Source organism: Rattus rattus, chromosome 4 (genome assembly GCF_011064425.1).
Source record: "Rattus rattus isolate New Zealand chromosome 4, Rrattus_CSIRO_v1, whole genome shotgun sequence".
In the NCBI taxonomy this organism is placed as follows: Eukaryota; Metazoa; Chordata; class Mammalia; order Rodentia; family Muridae; genus Rattus; species Rattus rattus.
In genome coordinates this window covers 147,880,864-147,901,608 of record NC_046157.1, presented here as the reverse complement: position 1 = coordinate 147,901,608, position 20,745 = coordinate 147,880,864, and the positions used below count along the sequence as shown (strand labels likewise).

Here is a 20,745-nt window from a genome sequence, read left to right as displayed (position 1 = left end):
ACACAAAATATGTTGTTCCAGAGCCTTTACTGACAAGAGTTTCTAAATAATCCAAGCCCTCACTTTTGGGAATGGAATTCATAGAGTGATATCACAAAATTATTTTCTAGACTTTGTGGAGTCAATGTGTCTTCGATTTCGAATTACTTTATATGTAAATAAAATAGTAGTGTATACTCAGGTTGACAAAAACCAAAAGGCTGATGGGGTTTTATTTCCTCTTAATGCAATGTGTTCCCCTGCTCTTGTTAGTCACTGTGTAATAAGTATCACTTGGTCATATTCATTCTTTGTTCTCAGAACCATTCTGTGGGTCAGTACTCCTGAATCAAGGGCATTCTCCGCTGCCCTAGAATATTTGACAGTATCTTTCATTTTTGGTTATCACAGTAGAGAGTAATGAACTGCTTCTGGCATGAGCATTTCTATATCCATAGATGAGAGGAATCTTAATACCTGTCAGGTGACTCAGTAAAGATCTCCTATCCCTGATAGAGTCTGGGGAATCCTGCTAAAATTTACAGCATACACGCTTCTCCATTTCCCACTCCCCAAAAGGCCTCATCAGCACCCCGTGCAAATTATTAATGATACTGAGGCTGAATAACCCTGATATAGATGTGGTAAAATGAAATTGTTAGTCCCAAAAAGTTCTAAGGCTGGGAGTGTAGTAGTTTGTTTAGTAGCCGGGTGTCTACTAAAGACTCTGGGTGTGGTTCCCTAGCATCCCCAAACAGTCATGATGGTGCATACCAGTTATCCCAGCAAGGAGGTGTAGATGGGAGTTAACGTCTAGGCCATCCTCAGATACATAGCAAGTTCTAGGCCTGCCTGAGCTGTTAGATTGTAACCTGCAGTGTTAATGAGGGCGAGGTAATTACTCTCAACAGGAGGTGTCACGAGAGTCCACAAATTTCAGGTTTTCTCCAAAATAATGTTCTGCTTCTTTAGGTCCTGCTAGTTTTACTGAGATAACAAAAGACTGTGATGAGAATAAAGAAAACAAAACTCCAGAAGGTTCTCAGGGAGAGGTTGATTGGCTCCAGCAGTATGACATAGAGCGGGAAAGAGAGGAGCAGGAGCTGCAACAAGCCCTGGCCCAGAGCCTTCAAGAACAAGTAAGACGCTGTCTGATGCTGCTTCCTCTCTGCTTCCTAGAGATCATCACAATGACCCATGTGTTAATCATTGACTATGTGTCAGTCGTTTCTCCTAGTTATTTACATGCAGTTAGATATTAGGAAAAATTATTTGGACTTGTTTTGGATTGGAACAGTTTTTAAATTAGGGTTTTCGTTATGAAAATGGATTTTTCTTTACTTTAATCTAGATCTAAAAGGCTTCCCTGGAGATTGTAATAAACAGCCAAGGTTGAGAAGAGTGCCTTAAAATCTCATAATCAGTTCTTCTCACCTTTATTTATAAACAGTGCTGCTGTACGTACAGTACAGTAGATATGTGCATGTGGTGCTGGAGACGGGGCCCAGGGCCTTATCCATGCTACACAAGGATTTTACTACTGAATTTCATCCCCAATCATAAAGGCAGCTAAACATTTTTATTTATTTATGTTTTTTCTTTTTTTTGTTTTGAGTCAGGGTTTCTCTGTGTAGCCCTTTCTGTCCTAGAACATGCTCTGTAGACCAGGTTGACCTTGAACCCAGAAATGCATCTGCCTCAGCCTCCCCTTAGGATTAAAGGTGTGTTCTACCACTGCCCAGCCTGTTTATATTTTTTCCCAAGAATACCTTTACTATTTCAGAAAAATGACAGTCGAGGTTCTTTATTTGGTATTGCTACCAAACATGTCTTGTAGATCTGGTTTCTTTAGTTAGGATAAAGTATTAAAAATGACTCTTTAGCCTATGGAGATGCTGTTCATTCTACTGTCACACACAGGGCGTGAGTGTCTCCTAGATGAAAGTGGTTCAGCATCCTCTCAGGGGAGCAAGCCACCTGTGTTCTACACTACATACAATTAGTTATTGAAAAAGGAAAAGTGTATTCATTGTAGGTTGTTTGAAATCAGCATTGTAGCAGTGTTTACATCTGCATCGTAAAAAGTGATAAATGGTAAGTCCAGGGAAAAGAAAGTAAGTTGTTTGCTAGGTGTGAATTATGTGTCAAGCATTTTTTTAAAGGTCTGTTTTTATGTGTATGATTCTACTGTTGCTCTCTTCAGACACACCAGAAGAGGGCATCAGATCCCATTTCTGATAGGTGTGAGCCACCATGTGGTTGTTGGGAATTGAACTCAGGACCTCTGGAAGAGCAGTAAGCACTCTTAACCGCTGAGCCATCTCTCCAGCCCTGTACCTAGAATTTTATATATTTTAAAAAAAAAATTATGCCACACAGTCACACTGGATGATTTTAGGTTGGCAAGCCTAATGTTATTGACAAGAGGAAATAAAAACCCCAATGTTATGTTTTAAGAGGACAGTGTTGAAAAAGAAACAAGCTTCCATTCCACCTTCCACATAGGTCATAGTTCAAATACCTGTAAAGCTAGAGAAAGCATGGTGAGCAAGTGCTCCCAGAGCAGCGTGTTGTGCCTTCATTGGCTTATCTAAGGAGCACCTCCATAAACACTTGTTCTTGTTCTGTGTAGGAGGCTTGGGAACAAAAAGAAGATGATGACCTCAAAAGGGCTACAGAGTTAAGTCTTCAAGGTATGGAGAGGAGTTTAATTACATTTTTAAACGGGAAAGTGTATTAATACATAGAAGAACATTTTAAACATATATATATATATGTATATGTAAACATATATATATATGAGACTGACAAAGTCTTGTTTAACCTAAGATATCTTTGGAACTCTGTAGCTAAGGATGGCCTGGATGGCCTTAAACTGATCCCCTGCAGAGTGCGGAGATCACATGCAGGGCCTGTGTGTGCGAGGTACACTCTGCCAACTAAGCTCTTTTGCTTATGATTTTTGTTTAGTTTGTTTTGTTTTGTTTTGTTTTTCTTTCTTTTTTCTTTTTTTGGGAGCTGGGGACAGAACCCAGGGCCTTGCGCTTGCTAGGCAAGCGCTCTACCACTGAGCTAAATCCCCAACCCCTTGTTTAGTTTTTTAAATGTAGTAACAGATTTATAGTATTTCTGTTAGAGTGTGTGTGTGTGTCTGTGTCTGTGTCTCTGTGTCTCTGTGTGTGTGTGTGTGTGTGTGTGTGTGTGTGTGTGTGTGTGTGTAATTTTTTTTTAAACTGGAGCTGGAGAGATAGCTCAATGGTTAAGTGAACTGGTTCCTCATCCAGAGGTCCCAGGTTTGATTTCCAACATCCATATAATGTCTTATATCTATCTATCTATCTATCTATCTATCTATCTATCTATCTATATATATATATATATATATATATATGTCTTTATAACTCTAGTTGTATAGAAAACAGCACCCCTTTGATGTCCATGGGCACCAGACATGCACATAGTACCTAAATACGTGCAGGCAAAAGACCCTATTATATTACAAATAAATCTAAAAGTATATGCATGTAGTTTAAAAGCTATTTTACTATCTATACCTATATCAAAATAACATTTTTTTTAATCTCGAAAGGCAAAATATCTGTTTAATAGAAGATTTATAGTTCCATTACTAAGATTTTTACAATATATGGCTTCAATCCAATTGACTTCTCCAGCAGTTCACTCTCAGGAAATCAGTTGAGAGAGCCAAGAGAAAGGACTCAGTAGCATAAGATTTACATACAGAGGTATGGAGAGATAGTCCAGTGGGTAAGAGGACTTGCTGTACAAACATGGGGACTTGAGTTTGGATCCCTTACTTATATATATTTAAAAAAAGAAAAAGCCTGCTCACAGATATGCTGTAATCCCAGTACCATGTAGTGGGGAGGAGCTACGAAAGTGCCAGGATGACTAGAGCTGGCCGCCTGCCTATCTCTAGGTTCAGAGAAAGAGACCCTCTTTCACAGGAAGCAGGCAGAGAACAATAGAATAGGATACATAGTCACACTTAAAATGCATTTAAATTTTTAGAAACTCACGAATGGTCATGTTATTTAGCAGAATATTTGGAATGAGTACTGAAGTATAAAGAGATCTTGGATGGCTCTTCACTTCTGTTAAACTGCCTTTGGTTTTTCTCCCATTCTCAGAAACAGATTGAGATAGAACACACTTGGGTAGTATAAAAATGAGTGATCCTGACTGATCTGAAAAGCAGAGTATAGAGGCAAGCACTGGCAGCACTGTAGTTAGGACAAAGTTACAGACACAAAACTACGATTCTCAGGCATTCTGCCTTCAGGGCCACCTGGGGATGGGGTCCACAACTAGCTATGCAAGAATGATCTTAACTGAACCTCCTACATATACCTCCCAAGTGCTAGGAATGGGGTCCTGTAGCACACCACCTGGTTTCACTTTTGTAGTTTTGTTTTGTTATTTTTAAGACGGTCTCACTATAAAGCTGTGGCTGGCCCTCGAATGAACTCTGTGGCCCAAATGGTCCTCCATCTCACAGAGACCCACCTGCCTCTGCCTCTGCCTCTGCCTCTGCCTCTGCCATGTAGGATTAAAGGGATGTGCCACTATGCCTGGTTCCAGTTGTGTGTTGACTCCCACAACACTCCCCAGCTTTCTTAAGAAAGAGTCATGATGGAGCTTGTGGATGGCATCAGTGTGAGCGTGCAGTCTTGTGAACTTTGACAATGGCCAAGAACAAACTAAAAGGGCAGAAGTCCAGGAATGTATTTCATATAGCCAGCCACAAAACTTTGAAGGCTAAAAACAAGGCAAAACCAGTTACTTCTAATCTTAAGAAGATAAACATTATGAATCATGAGTCAATAGAATGAACAGAGCTTTTGTAAATATACAGAAAGAACTTGCAAACTTTTCAAAAAGCCTTTCTCTTAAGTCTGTGCAGAAAGAGCTGAAGCACCGTGAAAAAGAACCAGCTAACGTTGACGAAGTGACATGACTAATGGCTCAGTTGTAATACAGTGACAGTGTATCACATTTCCCCAAAGATCAATAAATTCAATGTTTCATACAAGAAAAAAAAAAAAAAGAAAGTCATGATTTAAATATTTTGGAGTTCTTACAAGTTCCATTCATTCTTAGTATTTTGACTAAATATAGAATTCCTAATTTGCAGTCATAAAAGTACTCTTCCTAACTTCATGCCACTGGTTTAATGACGTGTTATTTTCAAGGTTGCTATCTCAAAAGTGTAAAAGCCTTTCGTTATCCTTGTTTGTCCCTTGAAGCTTGTAACTCCACTCATTGTTTCTGTCATGCCTCCAGGTGGGTCTGTGTCACTCATAGCTTTTATACCCTTAATCTTAAGCTAGGAATTTGTGTCCTTTAATTCTTAGAAATTTTAATTGCCCCTTCTAGTTTCCTTTCTTTTCTGAGATAAGGTGTCATATAGCACAACTGGTCTTAAATTCCTGACCCTTCTGTCTCCCCATCCCAAATGCTGGAATTCCATGCATATAATCCCATGCCTTGTGATTCTCTCATGCTTTCTAATGCGTTTTTGTCATTTTGGTTTGCACTCTGGGAAGCTTCTTCAGCCTTCTCTACCTGCACACTTCTGAGTTTCTACCTCTGCCATCTGTTAATTATCAAGAGATGTTTTGTTTTATGGCTGTTCTTTTATGCCTTATTATTTGGTTCACTGGAATAATAATATCTGAACTATGATTTATTTATGGCCACAGTTGGCTTAATGTTTTCTCTTCTCTGAGTAGATTGTTTGTTTTAGCTTGCTCTGGCCTACATATTTGGTCTGTGTAGTCCTTGTTAAAAGCTTGTTCATGTATCCACTAATCCTTACTGTTTATCATTAAGATGAGGGAGCTAACGAGATCATTGTAACCTGTAAGCACATGAACAGATCAAGTTTTAAATCTCTCTCTAATCTAAGCTGGCCTTGAGCTCACAGCAGTCAACATCCCAAGTATTGGAGTGAGCCACTCACTATTCCTGCTGCTTTCGTGGCTATTCAAGTGCCTGGGGTATTTTCAGTTTCTTACCTTTGGTTCTAGAGTGTTCTAAGCCAAATATAATAACAGAGCCAGAGACATGAGTCACTTTCCTCATTCAGTATGCATCCATCATGACGTCATCTGTGCTCCACATCCCTTAATCTCTTCAGAGAACAGCTCTAGAATTCTGTTGTCGTTTAGCACTGTATAGTTAAGGAGATGGAATGTTTTCTTTTCCATTCTTTGGTGTTCGTGCCTTTTAAATGTCCCTCTGCTGTGATTTTTTTTTTTTTTTACTTTGTTATAAGCAAAGAACTAGCTATTTACAAATTCTTTATGCAGAACCATTAATGAAAATGGCTTATATACAGAATTTGTATGTTTTGGATAAAATTTAAGAGCTAAAGTTGAATTTCCATCTTTGTTATATTTCAAAAACTCATTTTTTTTTTAAATGTGAAATTATTAGCTTTTCTGTGGTCTCCTTTTGTTTTGTCTTGTTTTGTTTTTGAGATAGTCTCACTATGTAGCCCTGACTAGCCTGGAGTTCTCTTTGTAAATCGGGTTGGCCTTGAACTCACAGAGATCTGTGTACCTCTCTGCCTCTTATATACTGGGGTTAGAAGCTTGCCTGGTTTGGCCTCTTTTCCGGGATGGAAGCTTCAGGAAATGAACTTGGATTATCTGTATAATTATGTATCCTTTTTCAGTTTATTCATTTATGTTTAGATGTCCTTTTGGGGGTTGTTGTTTGGTTTGTTGGTTTGAGTTGGTTTTGGTTTTTGAAGACAGAATTAATCTGTGTATCATTGGATGTTTTAGACCAGGCTGACCTCAAATTCACAGAGATCTGCTTGCCTCTACCTCCCAAATTCAGGGGTTAAAGCTGCGCCATCGCCACCTCCACCCAGCTACCTTTTAAGTATATATGAGTGTTTTGCCTGCATATATGTATGTACACCACGTGTGTGCCTGTGGACGTCAATTTTCTGTGTTTATGATAAAATACCACCACCAAGGTAACTTATTAAAGAAAACATTTTATTTGACTTAAGGTTTCAGAGTGTTAGAATCCATGATGGAGGAACAAAGACAGGGCAGCAGGAAGAGTTGAGAGCTCACATCTTAACCACAGCCATGAGGCAGAGAACAAGCAACACACTTCAAATGGCACCTCAAAACCTAGCCCCAAGGATGCACCTCTTCCAAGACCACACCTCCTAATCCTTTCCAAAGTAGGATTCCAACAACTAGGGACCAAGTATTTAAACATATGAGCCTATGGTTGCCATAGGCTCATTCAAACCGCCACTTCGGGGCTGGGGATTTAGCTCAGTGGTAGAGCACTTGCCTAGGAAGCGCAAGGCCCTGGGTTCGGTCCCCAGCTTCGAAAAAAAGAACCAAAAAAAAAAAAAAATGTTCAAACCGCCACTTCACTCCACGCTATAATGTTGACTGGCTTGATCTTGGGCAGGCAGTCAGTCATAGCTGCTTTGAGTTCATAAGTAGAGTGGCCTGACATGTCCAGTTACTGTCTCATTCCAATCCTCCTGACCTCTGTCTTTCAATTCCTTCTTTTGTGGTGGTCCCTGAGCCTTAGGAGCAGATAGTGTGGTATAGATGACTCTTTGTCCTTTGGCTATTTGTGAGTTTCTGTGTTAACCACTGTCTACTGCACATAGAAACTCTAGTGAGGGTTGATAGCTGCACTAATTAGTGGGCACACAGATTCAGAGGGCAATTTAATACTTTGTCCATTTAGCAAAATAACAGTAGTAAATTTATCCCTTGAGTCTCTAAGCTCCCCAGCCATTGTTTCTTAGTGAGATTCATAGTACCTAGTATGAGTTTCTTTCTGTGAAGTAGGCCTTAAATCCAGTTAGAAGTAGTTGGATACAACCACAGCATTTGTTCCACTACTGTGCCCATGGGCATATCTTGCTATGCTAGTTGTTTGTGTATTTGTGTATTTATGGACTCACAACTGGGTAAAACCGTTGATGACTCTTTCCCCAGCATCTTCTGATAAACTAGGTGAAGGCATACTTGAAATCACAGTGCCAGGGAGGTGAAGACAGTCTCACCAGAACCCATCCTAGTAAGAGACCTTGTCTTTAAAAATCCAGGTAGAGGGGCTGGAGAGATGGCTCAGTGATTAAGAACACTCTGGCTGCTCTTCCAGAGGTTCCACATTCAATTCACAATCATGTGTAACTCTAATTCCAGGAGATCTCTTACTCATTTCTGGCCTCCAAGGGTAGCAGACGTGCATGTGATGCATAGATAATATGTACAGATGAAACACCCATGCACATAAAAGTTAATTAACAACGAACAAAGCAGGGCAGGTGGCTCCTAAGGAACAACGCCAGGTACATGCACAGTCACCTGAACTTACGCAGACACACAGCAAACAAGAAAAGGGGCACTTCTTCCATAGATCCCTACATTTACAGTTACTTCCTAGGGTGCCTGAGTGAACCCGGTTAATAGAATATTTTGTTTTCTTAGGATGATGAGATAAATATTTGAAGCTAGGTTTTTAGTTTGTTTTGGGTTTTTGTTTGTTTGTTTGTTTTGTTGTTTGTTTGTTTGTTTGTTTGTTTTGGTTTTTGTTTTAAGACATGGCCTTGTTTTATAGTCCAGAGTACCCTCTATAAAAAAGTGCTATAGAGATCTGTAAAACTCAGTCTTCAGCCTTTCTTCTGCCTGGTGTTAGGATTGCAGTTGGACACCCTCAAGTCTAGCTCTGTCTTGAGCTATTCTTCCCAGTCATCCTATGTCTGTTCTAAGAACTTTTACAAGACCCATCTTTCTGTTCTTCAGAGTTTAACAACTCTTTTCTGGATTCCCTGGGCTCAGATGAGGACTCTGGAAACGAGGATGTTTTTGATATGGAGTACACAGAAGCTGAAGCCGAGGAACTGAAAAGAAATGCTGAGGTATGGTTGCTGACACTGCAGGTGTCCCCTCTGCTCCTTCTCTTTAGAGACTCTCTTCAGTATACCACAGCTTCTGCCCCTCAGCCGCTGTCAACTCATCTTCATCTTCTCTTTTGCTCTTTATTTCCTTCAGACAAAACAGAAATACATCCTGACTGTCTGATGTTCTTCTTAGATAAGAACATGTATATCCATATAAATGGAGACATAGATATATTACATTATCTCTAGTTTTACCAAGTAACTACTAATGCATCTAATGAAAACTGTTTATTCGGTTAATTCTGTAATAATAAACATATTGGTGTACCCTCCTACACTTTTTGGTTTTTTTTTTTTTTTTAGACAGGGTTTCTCTTTGTAGTCCTAACTATCCTGGAACTTAGCTTCAAACTCACAGAGATCACCTGGTGCTGCCTCCCAAGTGCTGGGATTAAAAGTACGCTATCATGTCCAGCATCCTTTTCTTTTTGCAAATGATTGCTTTTCCCCAAAAAAGACTGATTACTTGGGATTCTACTCTTCTAGCACACACCTATTATTGGCAACTAGTAATTTATTATTTTGTCATTCCCACTTTCATAGATGTTTAAAAATGTTATAACTTAAGCAATGTTTTGTTCTGCTTGTTAAATACTATTTGCTTGACTTAATGGCTCATGCCTATAATCTCAGCACTTGGGAGGCTGAGGCAAGAAGATCCACCAAGAAGAGTTCAAGGCCAGCCTGGACTACAGAATAAGATCCTGTGTCCAGAGGGGAGAAAAGATTATTTACAATTTTTTTAACTTTATTTTATGTTTCTGTTTGTTTTTATTTATGGTGTGTGTATGTGTTCTGTCTGTATATGGAGCCTATATACCAAAAGACGGCATCAGATTCCATTACAGATGGTTGTGAGCCACCTTGTGGTTGGTAGGAATTAAAACCCGAGTCCTCTAGAAGAGCAGCCAGTGCTCTTAATCGCTGAGCCATCTTTCCATCCCCTTATTTGTTTTTTTTAAATGAAGTCTCCTGTAGTTCAGACCATGAACCAGCTATGTGCCAAGGATAACCTTCTGACCCTAACACCTGTACCTCCTGAGTATTCCCACTATAGGCTTGTGTCACCATGTTCTGTCTATGCAGTGCTATACTGAACCCAGGGCTTCATTAGGCCAAATAAACAGTCTACTAGCCGAGCAGCATCTCCAGTCCGAGCACTTTATTCTAATGTCTGTCGTCCTTTAAATGAACATACTACTTAGGTAATTTTTAACTAACACTGAACGTTTAAATTAGTTTTGTTGGTGGTGGTAGTTTTTTTTGTTTTTTGAAAAGATTTTTGCTATATAATACAGTCCAAGGTGGACTAGAAATCTGATCCTTCTGCTGAGTACTAAGGTTAGAAACATGCTTCCACACAACTTCCATTTTTGATTATAATAGTGTTTTCAGCAACTGTGTGATTATAGTGTTCTCCACATTTCAAATTTCCTATTTAAGATAAACTTCCCAGAGTAAAATAATTCATCAAAATTTATGAATTGCTAATCGTTTTTGCTTGTTTTTTTCAAGACAGGGTTTCTCTGAATATCCCTGCCTGTGCTGAAACTTGCTCTATAAACCAATCAGGCTGGCCTTGAACTCAGAGATCTGTCTGCCTCTGTCTCCCAAGTGCTAGAATTAAAGGTGTATGCTACCACTACCAGGCACTAATAGCTTTTATTTCCTAATAGCTGTATTCCATCTTCAGGTTTGACTTTATTGTATATTCTACAGTGTATAAATTTCACTTTTAATTTTTTATTTTATTGATTACTTTAATACAGTATTTAAAATGTAGAAAAAGTCAACTTATTGTATATATGCTAACCTCATTATAATATTGCAGTGAGTGATTTAATATACATAAAGTATACCTTTCTTGAAGATTTTAGGCATGTGCACGCACGCACACACTCATGTGCATTCGCATGTGCTCGTGTGTGCGTTCATGCAAACTGTCAAGGGCAGAAGCAGGCCTCAGCTCCCCTGGAGCCAGAGTTTTATAGGCAGTTGTGGTACCTATATGGGTGCTGGGAACTGAACTTGAGTTCTACATAAGTACAGGATACTCTTGACTTTTAAGCTATTTCTCCAGTCCCAAGTATATTCCTTTCTTTTAAGTTTTTTTTTGGCATAGTTCCTGGAGATAGGAGTCATACACTAAGGTTTATAAACTGTAACCACTGAAGTGTTTACTGACTTTTACTACACTGTGCACTCAAGATTATCTATATCACCTTTTATTAATGTAAAGTCATTATTTTACTTTTATCCAAATGAAGGGTTACATCCACTTACTTGTGTTTTCAGACAGGAAATCTTCCTCACTCCTATCGGCTCATCAGTGTTGTCAGTCACATTGGGAGCACCTCTTCTTCAGGTAAATGGACACCGTGTGTTAGTATTTGCTTGTCTTTATTAGGTTTAGGTTGACGACTGTAAGGAAAAGTCAGAGACTAAGGATGTAATTGATAAAGTGCTTGCCTACTAGCATGCAGGACTTCATCTCCACTACTGTATAAATTTGAAAGTGGGATACATATCTGTGAGCCCAGCATTCATAAAGTGGAGGCAAGATGATCAGAAGTTCAGGGCCAGTCTGAAACCTCATCTATAAAAAGATAAGGAAACTTTAAATATTCCCTTAAACCCTGTGTGTGGATTATGTAAGTTGGTGTGACTATTTTGGTTTTTCTGTTCATAAATGATGATAAATATTCTCCTGAGCAAATATATTTTTTAGAAAGTTATCTACCTGGGGAAATGATTCCGTGGATAAAGTACTTGGCTTCCAAGCATGAGGGCTAGAATTTGGATTTCAGCATCCATATGAAAATCCAATGGCCTATCTGGAATCCTAGCCTCATATAAGCTGGCTAGCTAGCTACATAAGTGAATCTAGAAAATTCTGGGTTTAACAAGACACCCAACCACAGTAAATAAAGAGGGAAGTGATTGAGGAAGACACATGTATACACATATGCAAAAAATAAAAGTAAGACGCTGTTCTCTGGGTTTGGTACATTTCTGTAATACACTGAACACTTGAGAAGCAGCATGGTTTATTTTTTAAAAAAGGCAAAAAGAAAAACCTCAAGGCCTTGTGAACCACATAAGTGAGTGCAAGGTTAACCAAGCTTCCTAAAGACACCCTGTCTAAAATGGCCAAGAGCTGAAATGAAACTCTGTTGCAGAGTACATACACACAACCTATCACTTTAATTTTCTGTATGTATTTTTAAATGAATTTGAGAAATATTGCTGAAGCTGATAATAATGGGGCCATGACTTGTTTCTCTTTCTCAAACTTCTGATAACTGAGAAAAAGGTTTATTTTGGAAAAACTGTAATTTTCTGACTTTATTTGTTTCAGGTCATTACATTAGTGATGTGTATGACATTAAGAAACAGGCATGGTTCACTTACAATGACTTGGAGGTCTCTAAAATCCAAGAGGCTGCCGTGCAGAGTGATCGAGATCGCAGCGGCTATATTTTCTTCTATATGCACAAGTAAGAACCCCAGCAGATGGCAGAACAGGCTGGGGCCATCCAGACTCTGCTCCCAGCACTTTATAGCTGGGGGCTTTGGAGTTTCCTGTCTTTGCCTATGGTTTATCTCTTGATAGTTCTCAAAACCCCCAAATATTTTCTCTGCTCACATTATCATCTAATAAGAATATCTGAGGATTACACTTATAGTGGTTGTTCTGTGGTAGGATCTATCTTATAAGCTGGTCTTCAGTTCTCTCAGTGAGGTCTGATCATGTGAATAGGAACTGCACAGAGTTCTTACCAAAGCTAACTGCTGGCAATGTCCTCATTCTCAGAAATCAGCTCTCAGGGCTAAGATGCTCAAACAAGTAAACTGCTAAGTTAACAAAACCTCAGTGCCAAGCAGGATTATGCAATTTCATCAATATCCATGTCCTGGTTTGATTTGCTTTGGTTTTTCCCTCACCTGTATTTCTCTCTTCTCATTGAATTCTGATTTTTGTGGTTCTTTTTCTTTTAGGGAAATCTTTGATGAGTTGCTGGAGACAGAAAAAACCTCTCAGGCACTTAGCATGGAGGTGGGGAGAGCTGCTCGTCAGGCCTCGTGAGGAGAATCTCGTGGGCGGCGGCATGAGCTGCACATCTGTCACTGCCACCCTCCTCATCACTGTCCTCTGCCCCAAGAGAATTGGAACTCTACTTGATGCAGGAGCAACAGCAGCTCAGGGCCAAACCAAAAGAAGCTTCAGTCATGTGCACCGCTCCATGCTGTTTTATGGAAACCTTGGTCTCATCTATAGCTGATTATCCTCTTTTTCTCCTACAAGAGTGCCGCTTCCTTTTGTGTTAGGAATGAATACATGCTGTAAATATATATGTACATACCCACACACATATATTGAATGAATGGAGCCTTAAAGAGCTAGGATGAGCCACCGGAAGTGTAGTATTCCTGCTCACAATGAATGCTGCAGCATTTGGCGGAGAAATCAAAGTGTCCAAGCACATTCATCTGAGGAGGTCTGAGGATGCACATAGCGTTTGGCTTTTAACTTTTGGGTTTTTGTTTTGTTTTGTTTTTCATTTTGAGTAGCTTCACTCAAGTCCAACCTTTCATGTTTGTTGTAGGTAAAGCTCACTGGAAAGCTAGTTACACTAAAAACAGTTCTATTTTCCTTGCAAGAGGCATTTCTGTAGCCTGATTTGAGTTTTATTTTTCTTTTGATTTTATGATTCTCATGCTGTTTACATGCAGTTTCCAAAATGGATTGTTGGTGCTTCAGAATGTCATAGTCCCACTTGCTGTTTGTTATGCTCTCGGCACTTTGTTTCAGATGCTTCCACACAGTGTGTTCTTCGTACTCTTCCGTGGAGTGGTAGTGGTAAAGCTTTTGTTTTCTTTTGTGTAGTTTTCCCATGGAACACGCACGACCCCAAAGGATTACAGCCGGAGTTGTGAAGGGTTCAGAGACTGCTCATCTGGGACTCTGACAGGACACTCAGGGCAGGGAAGAACACTAGTCTCTGACCTGCAGGCACAGGGAGAGAGGGGCATGCTACTTTTCACAGTGCAGGCTCTGGACCACTAAAACTAAGAGTAAACACTGTTGCAAGGGTTAAATGAGTAGCCAGAGGGGATTCCAGGAGCTATCAGTCAAAGGTGCCTAGTATATCTCTTACTTGTTAGTGCTCTGAGTGTGACCAAGTGTCAGTGTAGTGGCCAGTGCTGCAAAAGTCACTCTGCTCACATGACCTGCCTGGTTAAGCAGCTAATGAAACCATAAAATGAACCTGAGGGAATTGTCAGCTCAAGTATCATTGCACAGACCTTAGCAAAATGAAGCCTGCATTCATTTTTTCCCGTTTTTTCATTCTTTTATTATTAATGGGAGGGTTGCTGTGAATTCTAAGTTAGGTATGAAACCATATTAGATTTTCAGAGGATGTTAAAAACCCATCATTGAAGATGCAACATCTTTTCTGGAAGAGTGTATTCAGAGAGCTCCAGCCTGAATCTTGGGACTTGGGTATATTCTCACTTAATCACCTCTTCTAAAGCTCTGAATCGCTGGAGTGTGCCTCGGTGCTTTGACTACTGATAAACTCTGACTCCTACCATCTACACACATAGTGACTGTTCCAGAGTGGCCCAGGTAGGCTGTGCAGTAGTTTAAAACAGAGGGAAGTATTTGTGTCTAAAACTAACCTTAACCTGTGCTGTCTCACTTGTAGCAGAAGCCTGGCTTTGTCTGGTTTTGCTTGAAAGTGACTGGTTATCTCGAATGGTTGATGATCGTGTGCTTTAGCAAGTTCTCTCTCTTCTCTGCACTGGAGAACTTCAAGCTGTTGAAATGATGGGGAGTTTATTTGTTTTTGTTTTTTGGGGTTTTTTTTTTTTTTGTTTTTGTTTTTGTTTTTTTAAAGGCTCTGCATTGAGGTGTGGAGGACAGTAGAAATGATGCCCTGGGCCTAGACTTTTTTAGCTGCTCTGACAGCTTCTGTTCCTATTGACTTAGAAGTCTGCTTGACACAGAGCCTGATTTGTTTTGACTCTCATGTCTTGGGCAGGACTTGTTAGTTACAAATAGGTTATTCCTTGCAAATTTAGGACTTAAGTTTTATGCCCAGTTCATACAATGACCTGTCGACCTCCCCTGCTCCCTTCTTTCCTTTAACTTGACGGCTTGGCTCCAAATGGCAATCTCACCTAGACTTTATTATAGGGTACTGGTTGGTCTAAGGTGGCTGTGTCTATTTTAAAATTATGAGTAAATGATATGTTCCTTTTTTTTTTTTTTTAATACTGTGAACAAAGAATTGGGAGATAGAACAGTTAACATGTTGGGCTGGGAAGGGACAAAGTATTAGATAGGAACAGAGGGTGTCCATTCCCTTCAGTCAGCATAATAACCTTCCTGTGTAAAATGCCAAATGTATGGTTATGTTACTTTAAATGACTGAACTGGAATTTTATAGCAATTAGTACTCTATGCAATCTTGTCATCTTAGCCAAAACTGGAAGAGAAAATAAGCTAAAAAGTTGATTTTACACACACACACACACACACACACAGTGTTATGCAGAGTTAAAAAGCTGCATGTGAATATTATCTTAGTAGCCAAGACTATCATTTAGGTCTGTGGGGAGGCTGTTTGCTTGCTTCATAGATGTGTGTACACACACACACTCATAAGCTTTGTCCCAGCAGGAAGAGTCAGCGAATCCATGAATTGTTTACTTTCTGATTCCAAATTGGTTTCTTACTTTTCTGTGGTCAGGTTTAATTAACCTAGACAGCTCAGCAGAGCAGACATCGCAAGCGTGGATGTGTGTATGTGTAGATGTGTGTATATTTTAAGATGTAGTAACTTACAAATCAGTTAACTCTGGGTGCAAATATTGAACTTCACATTTTTTTATTTTTCTTCTAGATGAAGTAAAAAACTCCTAGGGAAAGGCTCCAGTAGTTCAAACCTCAGCATAGTGACTTTGAGTTTTTCCCTGCACACCACAGACTCGTATGCAGGTCTCTAACCAGATCTGTGCTCATGTGAACCTTGCACTCATGTGAACTGTGTATATATAGGGACACTTTCAGAAACTGGGCCCAACACACATGAGAGTGGCATAAAGTGTCTGCTCTTCTGCCTGCTTTACAGTAACATCTCTGCAAACACACGAAAACAGGTCTCTGCCTTCCAACACCTTTGTAATGCATTACTTAAGATTCTGTCTATATTGTCTTATCATCTGGAGAACTATTTTATTGAAAACCTCTAGTTTCTTGGCCACAGGAGTTTTGTAACAGAGGTACTCTGTATGTTGCCACAGTAGACTTGGTGGTTGCTTTAGTTACTAGATCTGAGCAGTCTCTCATTTGTACACGATTGTAAATTGCATCCTTTCCATGAGTGCTGTGTACCTAAGGTCTGAAGGTTGTAATTAGGTGTTCCCATATGAATAAACATTTTAGTAACAGTGGACTTAAACGTCCCAGATAGGAGATAGTCCTCAAGCCTGAGAGGAAGCTGGATGAGGGTCAGTAGTCATGATCCAGGTGTATCCAGCCAGATCAAGAACAAAGGACGGTTGTCTGAACTACTCAGCTAGAATAAAGAGTGGGCAAGAAGGAGACCATTGTAGTGTGTGCACCTGTCCCCATGCTTCCTTTACTCTTCACGGTTCCTCCTCACCCTCCCTGGCCCTTTGGTGGGGGTTCTTCATGCCTGGGGGTGGGCTGGAACAGAAGTGAGGTTCCTGCACTTTGCTGATTGAGCCGCTCCCAGGTTTGCTGGCAGCTTTGGCCACGTTGTGAGGTGGCTGTTTTCCTTGTGTTCAGAGTGACTTGAGTTCTGAGGATTGATGTTTGTGTGGAACGGCGCTTTGTCTGTGTTTTAGCAGAGCTGTTCCTCTCATCCTTTAAGATTTTTCCCCCTGGTTTTGTTTTCTTTTTAAATTATACAAATGACTTTTTTTTGGTATGTGTGTGAGAAAGACATTAAAGCCTTTATTAATCTCATATTAGTTTGACTTATTTATTTAAAGGGACATGTTCCTGGGGACACTGGATAACCAGTTGTTCTAAGAGAAAATCACCTTCTGTTGGCTTCTGATTGGACTTCATGTAGCCAACCCATGATCCTGGTGTTGTCATTTGAGGAGTCTGTGAAGCTTTACAAAGGCTTCTGAGTTACAGCTTGTAAGCCCAGCCTTGGCCTTAGCTTCCCCTTTTGAGTATGAAAGAGGATGAGACAACACCTGATTCTCAGTACTTCCTTGTAGGCTTTAGCTTTCAAAGAACAGGTCCCTCAGCAATGAGGAAAGACTTCTCTGTGGGAATGACTTCAAACTGCCAAATACTCCCAACTCCCTGCTGTGAGGGATAAACTGAGAGAAAAGCCCAGGTGCTATGTCTCCTGGAGTACTCAGCTGCTCTAAGGAAAGAAAACTCTAGAACAAGACTCCACTGGGCTGTGGCATATTTCTAAAGGAATGGGCAGATTACTATTATAAACAGAAGGAACTTTCACACTGTGGTTCACAGATACAATTGGACATTTTCAACTGGCACAGGACTAAAGCCAGTAATGGGGGGTGGGGGGGAGGCTTGAAGACAGGGTAGGAGCTGCTGGACGCTGAGCTTCAGTTCTCAAAACAGTCCTTTCTCCTTCTTGAGGTTTTGTTGCTTCCATCGAGGCAGTGCAGAGAAGGCAGCTGGAGTCATCCCCAAAGCCTTAGTGAAATCTTCAGTGGACAGGTGCTCCTAGGAGAGAATCAGAGGGCAGAGGTCACAGCAGTCTTCCCCTGGGTTTGCTCAAGATGAGTCATACAGATGTGGTATATGATCAAACGGAGGAGAAACAAAAACTGAGACCATCAGGAGCCAGGGGATGGGAGGAGGAGGAAGTGTGACATGAATAAATGTCCATGCTGCCATGGTAGGCTTGAGGTCAAATCTCAGATCTTGGCTTGTGTAAGGAATTTCTGTTCTTTCCAGACTCCTCTATGAAGTAGGAGTTTAGGTGGGCCTGGAACCCAGGCTGGGCCTTGAGCTCCTGGACCTCCCGTTCCCACCTCCCAGTTGCTAAGATCACAGTCATGTTCTGCCAGGAATGGTTTTTATGCTACACAGTTCAAACCCAGGCCATATTCTTAGCCCAAAATGGAAGCTGCTGCTTCCTTTGAGCTAGGATATCATTGTATAGCCTTGGCTTGCCCAGAACTCGTTTTATATTCCAGGCTGGCCTTGAACTCCTAGAGATGAATTTGCTTCTACCTTCTGAGTACTTGAGATTAAAAGAGATTACACCACCACACTTGGCTCAGGCATGTTTCTTTTTCTTGATTTTTTGTTTGTTGGGGGTTTTTGGTTGGTTTGGTTTTAGTTTTTGGATTTTCTGGCCCCCGGGAGTACCATATGCACATGGTACACATACATTCAAGCAAAACACCCATACACATGAAACTAAGAAATAAGGTTCAAAGGCTGGGGAAAAGGATATGGTGGCATACTTCTGTAACTCAGAACTTGGAAGATAGTCAGGAGAGCTCAGAGCTTCCCCACCTGCCTGCCAACTATGTGGAAAGCCTAGTTTCAGTCTTAGACTGTTCTGAAGCGGAGTTGCTCCAGGGGACATTTCTCTACTTCTAGAGTGGCTGCATTGAGTGGCTTCGTAACAAACACTAGATGGGTTTCAAGTTCAGGTGGGTATGGCATTCCAGTTCCCTACCCTGCCATTAGACTTGTCTCCCAGGCCTGGGCCGTTGCTCCGCAAGGGCAGTTTGGGAATGGTGTAAATGAGGATATATCAGTACCAAGTCTATTACTAGAACCCTATATGTCACAACTGTGGCTGCTGTGACAGACTAAGCTCTGCACATGGATCCATGACACCCATACCTATCCTCACCCCAACCACCAGCCCCTGGGCCCAGGAAGGCTGACTTCTCAACTGTGTCCAGACTGCTAGACTCTGACCCCAGCTGGAGGGCAGAGACTGCCCATCACATTGAACCTGTATCTTTCATTGCCCTGCTCTTAAGCCCTGCAGGCCTGCCAGCTGATTACCAGCCTCACCCATGCTCATATCTGCCTCCCAGAGGTTGACTCACCAACACTACCTACCATTACCCTGTTGCGGCCGCCAAGACCCACCATTCCGTTCTTGTCAATAATAGCTCACCTGTAGAGTTTGAGGGAGCCAAAGATGTCTGAAATCTTAGAATGCCCATTTGGCGCTGAGCTCATCTTTCTCACAGGATGCATATAATATCCATGATTGAAAAAATAAAAGCATGGGCTCGGTGGATGGCTCAGAGGTTAAGATTATTGCTGCTCTTGCAGAGAACACAAGTTCAATTCCAGCAGCCACATGAAGGCGCTCAACCATCTGTAACTCATTTACAGGGGATTTGGTGCATTTTTCTGACCTCTGTAGATGTGGTACACATACAAACATGTAGACAAAATACTTATAAGATAGAGGTGAAGGTGGGCTGGGATTTAGCTCAGCGGTGAGCGCTTACCTAGGAAGCGCAAGGCCCTGGGTTCGGTCCCCAGCTCCGAAAAAAAAAAAAAAAAAAAAAAAAAAAAAAGATAGGGGGGAAGGGTTGGGGATCTCAGTGGTAGAGCGCTTGCCTAGGAAGCGCAAGGCCCTGGGTTCGGTCCCCAGCTCCGAAAAAAAAGAACCAAAAAAAAAAAAAATTTGAGTCTGGGTATAGCCCAAGCTGATCTTGAATTCACTAAGTAGCTCAGGCTAGGTTCAAACTAGAAATGATCCTCCTGCCTCAGCTTCCCAAGGGCTGAGTGTGTGTGTCACCATGCCCCATTGTTTGAAAACTTTTCTGTACACCAGAGCATGAAACAAGCTTCTGGGTCTACAGAGCATCATAGAGCTACAGTAAGGACATAGGTGCCTTGCTTTCTAGACCCACAGGGAAAAGCCAGGGGACAGTGCATGATGGGAAAAGCCAGGGGACAATGCATGATGGGAGTAGCCAGAGACAGTGCATGATGGGAGAAGCCAGGGGACAGAGAATGATGGGAGAAGCCAGGGGACAGTGCATGATGGGAAAAGCCAGGGGACAGTGAATGATGGGAGAAGCCAGGGGACAGTGAATGATGAGTAGCCAGGGGACAGTGAATGATGGGAGTAGCCAGGGGACAGTGAATGATGGGAGTAGCCAGGGGACAGTGCATGATGGTGCCCTTAGAGGCAAAAGGCAGGAAGGGCGTGACATCAAACTTAGGATGATCCTCCTGCCTCTGCCTCCTAAGTACTTGAATTACAGGAATATGTCACCATGCCCAGCTCAAAATGTGGTTTTATATGGATGATGTGTGTGGGCACAAGTATACACCTGCGAAAGTGTGTGTGATGCGTGTCAGCCTTAACCTTCCACCTTGTTGGAAACAGGTTCTCATACTGTTCACTGCTGTGCACACCAGACTAGCTGGTCCTTTCAAAGGGATTGCATAACAGATATTTACATTTTCATTCATAACATCAAATTTACAGCGAGGGAGTAGTGATGAAATCATTTTATGGTTGGGGATCACCCCAACATAAGGAACTGTGTTAAGGGGTCACAGCGTTAGGAAGGTTGAGAACCATTGCTTCAAATGACAGAGAAACACTGAGCTTAGTTTGGTTCAGGTTTCTATCTTGGGAATGACACAAATTTCCCTCCTTCATAGTCCTAATCCAGTAACGTATGAATGTCACCAATGTTCCTCCAAGCTTGCAGAGCCCTCTACTTTAGCCATCACATACTTTAGGCTCACTGTTCTTCTCCATCCTAGCAACAAGTCT

The 20,745-nt window shown here is 41.1% G+C and overlaps 2 protein-coding genes and 1 pseudogene across 2 annotated transcripts in view; 2 read left to right on the top strand and 1 right to left on the bottom strand.

The window, feature by feature from the left end:
* Usp37 (ubiquitin specific peptidase 37) overlaps positions 1–13,723 on the top strand; it is a 61,666-nt gene extending 47,943 nt beyond the window's left edge. The window contains 6 exon segments of the mRNA XM_032901345.1: positions 952–1,118; positions 2,612–2,672; positions 8,796–8,911; positions 11,249–11,318; positions 12,312–12,450; positions 12,953–13,723. Coding sequence (XP_032757236.1) covers positions 952–1,118; positions 2,612–2,672; positions 8,796–8,911; positions 11,249–11,318; positions 12,312–12,450; positions 12,953–13,040 — 641 coding nt within the window. The 3' untranslated portion in view covers positions 13,041–13,723.
* LOC116899502 lies at positions 4,678–4,975 on the top strand (annotated as a pseudogene).
* Positions 13,724–16,914: 3,191 nt separating the features above from the next.
* The window catches only part of Vil1 (villin 1), a 28,392-nt gene continuing 24,561 nt past the window's right edge, over positions 16,915–20,745 (bottom strand). Inside the window, exon 20 of the mRNA XM_032901344.1 lies at positions 16,915–17,696. Within this exon, the coding sequence (XP_032757235.1) occupies positions 17,583–17,696 (114 nt within the window). The 3' untranslated portion in view covers positions 16,915–17,582. The remainder of the gene's footprint in view (positions 17,697–20,745) is intronic.